This window comes from Equus quagga, chromosome 20 (genome assembly GCF_021613505.1).
Source record: "Equus quagga isolate Etosha38 chromosome 20, UCLA_HA_Equagga_1.0, whole genome shotgun sequence".
Classification (NCBI taxonomy): Eukaryota; Metazoa; Chordata; class Mammalia; order Perissodactyla; family Equidae; genus Equus; species Equus quagga.
The window spans coordinates 44,945,088-44,954,953 of NC_060286.1; the positions used below are offsets into that span (position 1 = coordinate 44,945,088).

The 9,866-nt window shown below is 61.4% G+C and overlaps 1 protein-coding gene across 4 annotated transcripts in view; it reads right to left on the bottom strand.

Annotated features, from left to right (window-relative positions):
• Positions 1 to 334: 334 nt before the first annotated feature.
• Positions 335 to 9,866, bottom strand: part of BRF1 (BRF1 RNA polymerase III transcription initiation factor subunit) — a 61,119-nt gene continuing 51,587 nt past the window's right edge. For 2 of the 4 annotated variants that reach the window (XM_046647326.1, XM_046647323.1), the window contains 8 exons: positions 8,420 to 8,689; positions 6,894 to 6,955; positions 6,158 to 6,239; positions 5,963 to 6,018; positions 4,560 to 4,813; positions 3,066 to 3,117; positions 1,960 to 2,131; positions 335 to 1,426 (listed from right to left, as the gene is read on the bottom strand). In XM_046647326.1, coding sequence (XP_046503282.1) covers positions 1,389 to 1,426; positions 1,960 to 2,131; positions 3,066 to 3,117; positions 4,560 to 4,813; positions 5,963 to 6,018; positions 6,158 to 6,239; positions 6,894 to 6,955; positions 8,420 to 8,689 — 986 coding nt within the window. In that variant the 3' untranslated portion in view covers positions 335 to 1,388. The remainder of the gene's footprint in view (positions 1,427 to 1,959; positions 2,132 to 3,065; positions 3,118 to 4,559; positions 4,814 to 5,962; positions 6,019 to 6,157; positions 6,240 to 6,893; positions 6,956 to 8,419; positions 8,690 to 9,866) is intronic. The other 2 variants (XM_046647324.1, XM_046647325.1) reach the window with 1 other exon arrangement.

The window sequence follows — 9,866 nt, forward strand, 5'->3', positions numbered from 1 at the left end:
GCTTCTTTAAGAGCTGCCACAGCCAGACCCTCACCTGCCCTGGGACCCCAGGAGGGGCCCAGCACCAGGACAGCCCGTGCCTGGACAACGGGGATGCGTACTTCCTACAAACAGGGCTAGTGCTGGTGAAGTGAGAACAGACGGCTGTGAGAACATGCTGAGCTGGGTTCCCCATCATGATCCGACAACAGGACCAGGTGCACGGAGCTTGGAGGCTGGCAGGAGGCTGGAGTCCAGCCTGCCCACCATTCACCACCCCGAGAGCAGCACCCTGCTGGGCCTCACTCCTCCTGGGGAGCCATGGAGCCAGACGCAGAAACACAGACCACAGCCTCAGCGAGTTTCTGCTCAAGTAACAGATCTTTGTTTCATCCAATCCACCCCTCCACTCCACACTTCCAAGAGCCCCAGGGTGCAGGCAGATGGGCACAGCCACGGGACCTCAGAATATCCCGCCTGCAGACCGCTTTGCTCTGCGAGGGGCTCTGGCGCCAGGAAGGCAGGGTGGTATGGCTCTGCCACTGGGGTCATCCTCTCCTGGGGGCGGGGTGGAGCCAAGGTGGGAGCCTCGAGGGGCAGAAGTGCCTGTCCTGCCCCCGGCCATGCCCAGAGCAGCAGTGCCGAAGGTAAGACCCTGAAAATGGGCCCTGGGCCTTGCAAGGATGAGGCCTGGCCCCCAGAATGGCTCAGGGCGGCAGGAACCATCCAGAGCAGGGCGGCTCAGACAGGAAGCATCCGCAGCTCTCCACCGGGCTCAGCTGCCGGCATCGCCCAGCACAGCTGTGCGCACGGGCACAGAAGAGCCAGCTGGTCGTGAGACTGCTGAGTGATGCTGAACCAACTCAAGTCACTGGTGGGCCAGACTGGGGCCAGGCAGCCTGTGGACTCCAGCGCCCAGGGGGCAGAAGGGAGGCTGGAGGTCTGGCTGGACCAGCAGAGGGAGGGGCTGGACGCAAAGTGCTTCTCAAGGGCAGGGTGCAGGGCACTGGCTCCACAAGGGGCAGAGAGGGGCCCTGGGCTGCCTGGTCCTCCACTCGCCTGGGACAAGCACTAGGCCTGTTTCCTTACATGGAAACACCACAGAGCCTGCCTGTGAGAGTTCTGGCACTGTGAGACCTGCATCTGACCTGACACGCAGACTGTCGGTCCAGCCCCTTCGCTGGGCAGAAACACTCCTGACACTGCTCAAAACGTGGTCCCAACAGCAAGTGCCACGGAGGCCACGTATGGCCACGGATGAGGGCTGTGGACCAGAGAGCAATGCCCGTCTGGTCACCAAGAGTCTCAGCACTCGCGCCCACGGGCCCAGCCTAGAGGTGCTGCTGGATCCCTCCTGAGGCACCGGCAGGGTGTCCCACCAGGACGTCACCTGGCTGCGAGGTCACAGCTCAGTAGCCATCGTCATCATCACCATCACAGCCATAATCTGCAAAGCACAAAGGACAGTCACAGACGCCTGAGGAGAGCGGTGCAGTCAAGGGCCCAGGCACCCCCATAGGCTGCCCCCTTGAGGCTGCAAGGACAGCCCCCCAGGCCTCGGCGGCACAGGCCCACCACCGTCAACGAGGACTCCATTCTGGTTTCTTTATCCCTGCAGGTCCCTGGGGCCAGTGGCCTGGCATGCATGTTGCGGGGGGCCTGGTGCCTCGCTGAGAGTCCATATGAGCAGTGCACAGGGGGGCCCCCACTTCTACTGGCAGGCAGCCTTCCCGCCAAGCCCTCACTGCAGGCAGGGCTGGCCGCCTCCTCCCAGCATGCCGGAGGACTTCAAAACGGATACGGCCAATTTATAAAGCGTCCTCGCCCACATTTCCTCCCCGGGTGAAAGAGAGATCACCTTGAAGCCAACAGCCCAAGTTCAGGATCGTCAGGGGCTGACGGCTCGTGCTTTTCTCGGGGAGCCCCCTCCGCCCTGCCCAGCGCCTGTGTCAGCCTTGCCAGCCATGCAGAGCCCCTCACCGTTGCCGCCCATCATCTGCAGGGCGCTGACGCACGGCTCCCCGTCCTCCTCGTCAGGGTCCTCCTCCTCAGGCTCCTCCTCGGGGTGGTAGGACACAGGTCCGCTCTCTACCACGACCACCGCAGGCCTGGCAGGCTCAGCTCCCGCAAGAGGGGAGCTCGGGAGCAAGGCCTGTGGGCGAACGAGGGGGACAGGCTCTGGGACAGCTCGCCAGGCTGGGGCGTGGGGCATGGCCCCTGACGACCACAGAGGAACATGCCCGCTGTGGCAACCACAGAGGATCATGCCCACCGTGGTAGCCCAGCACTCAAGCTGTTCAGCGTCAGCTGGCCTCCCAGAGGCCGTGGCGTGGGCTGCGACCCCCCAGCAGGCACACTTCCCGCCCTTCAAGAGCAGTCAGTGAGGACATTCCGAGCCCCTTGGCCTCCCAATCAGCCCCTCATCCTTGCCTCTCCCCTCGCCCCCTGCAGACTCAAGACCCTCCAGAAAGCTATGCAAGCCCACCACAGGCCTTGCTGAGGGCAGACGGGCTTCCTGCCCGAGGATGAGCCTGGCGGCACAGCCATCTGGAAAGTCACGCTCAGGCCCACCCCCAGTGACCCCGATCTGTGTTCACCCCCAAGACCCCTTGGGTACCCTCCCTCACTGCTTCTCCTTCCTGCTTCCTGGGCCAGACCAGCGCCCCGCAATAAGGAGGGAAAAGCCCTGAACCCCCACCTGGGAGGGCCCGGAAGCAAGCCAAGGCTGCTATCCACAGTAGGATCGCTAGCACCAACCTGGCCAGAACCTGGACCTGGGCCTCACTCCCCACAGAGGCTCTCCAATGGCCTGGGGCCTGGGTTGAAGGGGGCACAGCTCAATGTTGGCCTGTGCTGTCTGGTAGCCTCAGGCTCTGAGGCTCCCTGTGTAACAGATGCACCCCTGGGTACTTCCTCTGCCACCCCTGGGCCTCAGGATTCTCTCTGCCCGTGCCAGGCCAGTGCCAAGGCAGCAGGGGCGGCTAACGCTCCCTCCATCAGGACCCATCTTCTCAGCTCGCTTATAGACATCGTATCTGGAGTCTGCTGCTTCCTGAGGTCCCCAGCCCGGCTGTGTCACCACGTACCTCTCCCACAGCCACCTTCTTAGCTGGCTGTGTTGACACCATTGGCCTCAACCTGGAAGAAAGCAGAGCACGGTGCCCTCAGCCCAGAACGTCCCCATCGGTCAGGAAGAATGGGGCCCTGCCCAGATGTGGGTGTACACTCTCTGGTGGGGGCAAGGAGTAGGGAAAAGGGTAGGAGAGAAGAAGGGAAGGGCCTCACAGTATGTCTGTGAGCACTTGGAGAACACACTCCTCCCCTTGGCGCACAGCCCAGTCCGCCAGTGGGTCCCCAGCCAGCCAGCGGCCTGGTGGACCTGTCGCCGCCCAGTGGGCCACTGCCCCACCACCACTCATGCAAACCCACCTCTGGATCCAGCTGCCAAACCTCCCACAGCCTGGACAGCAAACACAGCACAGCCCAGGGGGACAACTGGACCCCAGAGATGTGGGCTCGCCGACACCACCTTCCCTCCAACAACCGCAGGCTGAGCTGGGTGGGGAGGGCACGTGGGGCCCAAGAGCCTAGGGCTCTGGTATATACAATAAGCAGAGCAGGGGACACTGGCACTGCTGGCTGCACCTGCCCCTCTGCCTGCCCCTGTGGGGACACTGCTGACAGGCCTGGGAGATGGGCGATGTGCCGCCTCACCCAAGCATGGTCCTGAGAGGAAGGAGACCCTGCGAGGCGTGCAGAGCACCCAAGGTCTCAGGGTCCCCTGGCTGCCTCCCATGGTCTGGGAGTCCACACGGTACCCATCGAGTGACCCCAGAGTGAGGAGCAAACAGGTTCAGGGCGCATGGCCCTGCCCCAGGAGGGTAGGGCAGACCACTCGCAGTGCCCGCTTCTGAGCCCGTCAGAGGAACATCTGGACACACTTCTCAGATAAGTCACGACTAAAAATGGCAGCAAAACAGAAAATAAGGGCGGGCTGGGTAGGAGTGCAGCATCACAGCAACGCACCATCCCTCCCCTCCAGGTGACCCGCACATTCCCGCAGCATCCTGTGAGGCTGAGCGCCAGCCTCTCCCCATGGCCGGGGCCACAGTGACTAGCTGCAGGGGTGGCAGACACTGTCAGGGCCCAGGGTGTGAGCTGGCAGCTGCCTGACAGCAGGCCATGGCACAGGAGGCCCTGGCCAGCCCCGCCAGGGGTGCACACCTCACTTGCCCCCCGTGCTGCCACTGGTGGCTTGCTCTCACTTCCCTGCCCCTCGGCCTCAGGAGAGAGAGCAGTGCAGCCAGGGAGGGGGCACTGGGGACCCTCCCAGGAGAGCAGGCCCTGGCTGGAGCACAGGCCTGGCCCACCTGCTCCTTGAGACAGAACAGACCCTGACGCTGCAGGGCCTCCAAGGGCTGGAGCCCACTCCTCAGCTCCCAGCCCTGCACGTGAAGGTGAGCCACGGGCAGCGGGGGCCACGCTGGATACCAACACTGGTTCCCAGCATGTGGGGGGCAGACACCCGGCAGCCTCCTCCGCCTGCTCTGGGCTCCTGCCCAGCCCACCAGGCACGGTACCTTTTCCCCACGCTGGCCACGGGGTCAGCCCCGCTCCTGCTGGCCGGCGTTTTCCTCCGTGACAGTTTCCTGGCACTGGCCCTGTCCTCCGGCCGCACGTCCTCCCTCTGCAGGCCCCCGCCCTTGCTGTTGAGGTCCCGTAGCACACTGTAGTTGATCTTGCTGGAGATTTTCTTCTGCTCCAGCATCTTCTCGATGGCCTCCCCGGCCGTGCTGGCCTGGATTGGTTCCCGCCGTTTGCAAGACTTCTTGGGCTTGATGGAAACACAGGAGTTAGCCTCCTGTGGGTCTCGGCACCTGCAAACCTGCTAGGGGCCAGGCAGGATGCGGGAGCGGGGCCAGCAGACTCCAGGGAAAGCCCCTGTGAAGGGGGCAGGGAAGGGGGCTCAGCCATCAGGGTCTATGGGGACCCCCACCCCCAGGGAGCCAAGGTGTACGGGGTCCTGGCCCAGCCCTTCCCGGGGGCCACTGATGAGGGAAGCTAGCCTGGGCCGGCCCCAGCCTTGCCCTGCCCAGTGAGCAGGGCTCCCAGGCAGCCCTGCCATCAGCAGGGAGCAGGTCCCTAGGGCATGGGGCCAGCCTAGTGCCAGAGGGCCGCCAGACAGTGACAGCTACAAACTGCCCACAAGCCCACCACGTGGGCCCCCGGCTGTGCTGGGCCCTGGGCCACGAGAACAGGGCAGAGCAGCGTGCTCCCTGTGCCCAGGATCCACCACCCAGCAGGGTGCGACGTTCCCTGGACCTCATCCTGGGCGCCGGAGCTGCAAACCACCTAGAGGAGCCCACCCTGGGCCTGCCACCTCCTCTCCTGCCTGCCAACCTTCCCACACGGCCCCCATCGTGGGGCAGTAACACGGATCATACTGCTGGGGGTCTAAAGCCCAGCCCTGAGCTCAGGCCTCCTGCCAGCCTCCTCCCCTCCCAGGCCCAGGGAGGCCCTCGAGCAGAACTTTCAGATCATCGAGATGACCTGGCCCCTGCTCCTTCTCTGTTTCTGCTCAGTCAGGGGCTCAACTACTCCCCACTGTGGCCCCACGGTCAGACATCACAGCCCAACCACGCAAGAGCTGCTGAGCCACGTCACTGTGAGCACCCGCAGGACGAGGAAGACATGACAAGCAGGCTTTCCTGGTCACGGGGGTGGGCCGGGGCCCGGTGAGGCTGGGCAGGCCTCTTTTCCTGCTTACGACTCAAGCCCAAGGCACTCGGCACAAGCCTTGAGTCCCGACCCGGCCCGCCTAGGTGCCCTCCACGAGCTGGATGGGGCGTCCGTCCACGGAGGCACAACAGCACAGGACTGGGCAGCCAGCGACGCAGCTCGGGGACCAGAGTGCACCCCACCGCCTGCATGGCCACTTGGGGTGGGGAAAGGCAGGTCTCCATGCGCACTGAGCGCACCCTACCTTGTGCTCCTTGTAGATGCCGAGCTCCTTCTCCTTTGCTATTCTTGCTTCTTTTTCTGAAAGGCCCACGAATGTCAAGATCACCGAGGGCCCCAGGCTAGGTGGGCGGACGGGCAGGTGAGCAGGCGGGTGGGAGGGCGGGCGAGCAGGCGAGCAGGCAGACGATGGGCAGGCAAGCAGGCGGGCAGTGCTTACCCCTCTGCTCGCGCAGGTACTCAGCGTTCTCGCGCATCCATAGCTCGGCCTTCACACGGGCTTCTGCCTCATTCAGGATATACTGGGGCAGAGCACAGCGTCACACTCAGAGGGCACAATCCTTCCCCTTCATGTAAACTGGTCAGGGAGCAGGCCTCTGACCCAGGGGGACACATGTGGAGACTGGGCTAATGGCTCGTCATCGAGAGCACATGCGGGACACCTGTCATCCTCCGACTTTTCCAACGCCAGCCTCGGGGTCTGTTAACGGGCCCTGCCATGTCCCCTAGCCCCACAGCAGCTCACAAGCCTCACGGGCACAGGAGCCGGGCCCGCCAGAGTGCAGGGACACGGGTCCCGAGAAGGGACTGAGCTGAGGGTGCAAGAAGCAGACTTAGGAACAAGCGTGTGGTCTCAGGTGCCGTGTGACGATGAAATCAGGGGATAGACTTCTTGCCTAAGGGGCACAAGCGCCGCTGGACACAGTGCTGAGCCTGCAGGCCCACAACCTGGGATCTGGAGTGTGTGGCACACTTGGGGTCAGTGGGCGTCCCCATGACGAGACGCTCAATCAGACTGATCCAAGCGCAACTGGCGTTGGCCAGCACAGGCTGTCCATCCCCCGAGGCTGCAATGGCCCAGTGCAGGCTTGGGGCCCTCTGACAGGGGCCTGGGCAAGGAGACCACAGACCCTGGCCAGCCCTGAGAGGGGCGCACAGAGCAGGCAGTCACTTACCCTGTCGATCTCCAGGTCATCAATGCCGCTGAGGTCCAGTTCGCCATCCCCAGAAGCATCTTCTAGAGGGAAGGACAGCATCAGCGTCATATAGAGTGGACTTCTGGTTAACAAGTACAAACATCACCTGGGGCCTCAGGACTCAGGGGTTGTCACAAGGCTTCCAGAAACCCACTCCCCTCACCACCAGTGGGGGCTGGCACTGTGCTCTGCATGCCCACAGGGAATGGGGCTTACATCCCCCCAATACGTGGAGGAAGCAGGATGCTAATCTGGAGCAGCAGAGAAAATCCCCCAGTCCCAGTCTCTCCTGTCCTGAAGGAGCTTTTCCAGATCAGGAGAGGGCAGGTCATCCAGTTCTCTGCTCAACAAGCCCAGGAGAGAGGCCCTGGAGCCTTCGGTGATAATACGCAGGACAACCCCAAAACCTGTCGGCCACTGCCTTCCTGCCCCAGCTGAGTCAAAAGCACAACCTGCACAGACCAGAAATGGGCGCAGCTCCTCCTCTCCACTGGCACTCATCACCCGAAGGTCCTCTGCCAAGTCCTGGGATTCCCGTCACACACAGCAGGCCATCTGTGAAGCTCTCCTGCCATGCCAGCGCTCCCCTGGTGCTCAGACACACCCCTTGCGCCCCTCTGTGCTCTGCCTCACTTCACTCGCTCACTCAGCTCCAGCCAGAATGTCCTCCTCCTGCTCCAGCGTCATAGCGCCCGGCTGTCTTGAGGCCTTTGCATGTGCCCTCTGCCCATGCTCTGCAGGACATGCGTGAGCCCACATGGCAGCCCTTCATGGTCTAACCTGCCTGTGCTTAGCTGATAGGCTGTGTCCATGTCACTGTCCCTCTCCTCTCCAGACCACCACCCCAGGGCAGGCACACAGCTGCCCACTGCTATGCCTGACAGGGCATGTGACCAACATCTGAGCAGCCGAATGGCATCTCTGAGCGGCATCCCCCTCACAGAGGCTCCTCACAGACAGAGGCCACACCCTCGGTGCATGGAGAGGAGGTGGGGCCTGTGCTCTGCAGTGGGGACACCCAGGAAGCCCATCCTGGCAGAGAACCAGGACCTGCTCCTGGGAGTGAAACGTGATGGAACCAAATCCGCCTTCTTCCCGAAACTGCCAGCATCCCAGGTCTTCCGCAGCCAGGGGGCAGCAGCTGTTTCCTGCTCAGGTGCCTGTCACTGCCGCTGCTGGAGCTCAGCAAGTGCCGACCATCTAAGCAGCAGAGACTGTACCCTCAGCCAACGCTTCCCACTAGGTTAGCCGGCGCGGGCGGTCCAGAGATGGGGACGAGCCCTGCTGGCATCTAGGATGTCAGCACACGCCGGGTCACCGACTGCTCACACAGCCCTGCAGGGCGGGGCAGGCAGTGCCCCCCAAGCCCGTCCTAGAAGGCGGCACCTTGAGGGCAGCACTTCCGCCTCGCACAGGTTGGGAGGAACGACCCAGACCTGGGAACCTCCATCTCGGCCTCAGCCCCCCAACCCCCACTGCACTCCTCCCAGGCGTGTGGCACTCACTGGGGTCACGGCTCTGGGAAGAGATGCACTCTCGGATGGAGTCTGAGATGCCCAGGCTGGCCGCCGTGGGCAATGGGCCCAGCAGGGACTCCAGGGCAGGAGGCCGGCTACCCGCCTCGGGGCTTCCTCCCGCCTCTGAGCTGCCAGGGTTGCCGCTGCCGAGGAGCTCCCGGTAAAAGTCCTTGTTCAGGTGGCTGGCAGCGGCCTCCAGCTCCTCGTCCTCCGCATCCTCCTCACCAAATAAGCTGGATGCAGTGTCCTCAACGGAGCCTAGGGACACAATTTCCCACAACACCTGTTAACCAGGCAGAAAGCCAGAGAGAGCCCGCTGCTTTTGTGGAGAGAAACACTTCTGCTCGGCTGCAAATGGCATTTACTGCACTTATTTAAACAACTGAGAATGAAAGAACCACCAAAAGATCTGCCTGGTCCCAGAGGTGCCCGACGCCCATGTGCCCAGAACAACCTCGGCCTCACCTCGCACTCCATGCAAACACTAACTCAGAATGGGCAGCAGGCTTCAACACATACCTAAAGGTGGAAGCATTTAGAAAAAAATAGGAGAAAATGTTTGTGATTTTGAATTAGGAAAAAACTTCTTAGATATGACACTAAAATCAGAATCCATAAAACAATGAGAAATTGGATTTCATTTCTCAATTTCAAAATTGAGCACTCTGTCCTTTGAAAGACACTGTTAAGAGAATAAAAGGACCACCCACAGAATTATTTGCAAATTACACATCTGATAAAGGATTTGTATCTACAATATATAAAAAACTCTCAAAACCCCACAAGAAGAAAACATACAACCTGATAAAGAATGGCAAAAAGATTCGAAGAGAGACTTCAGGCAAGAAAACACAGGGACGTGAAATAAGCCCCTGTCATCATGTCACCATGGAGATGCAGATGAAGCCATCTCGGGCCACCAATTCCCACCTAGGGAAGGGACAGCATGTGACGTCCCACACAACCCAATTCCACTCGTCAGTATTCACCCAGGAGGAAAGGAAATGAACGTCCACGTGAAGACTTGTATGTGGGTGTGCACAGCGGTCTGTGTGCAAGAGTCCCAAACTGGAAGCAATCCCACAGCCTAGGACCCAGCGGTGGGCAAGCAACCACCACTCCACCAGGGCGAACTTCTGACACCGACTCAGAACAGTCACACGGAGTGAAAACGCCACAGGGACCCACGAGCACACACCATGTGGTCCCATTTACATAAGATTCGAGAATATACGACTAATTTTGGTGTGGAAATTAATAAAAATAACTTTAATTAAACTAGAGTCAGCAAGGCCTGTAGGGGGAGCTCTCTGCCCCATCTCAAGCAGTTAATTACAGCAAACAGGAAGAGCCCAATAACCCAGCAACCACCCAGCCAATGAGAAACACCACAGCCCAGCCCATGAGAAACACCACAGCCCAGCCCATGAGAAAC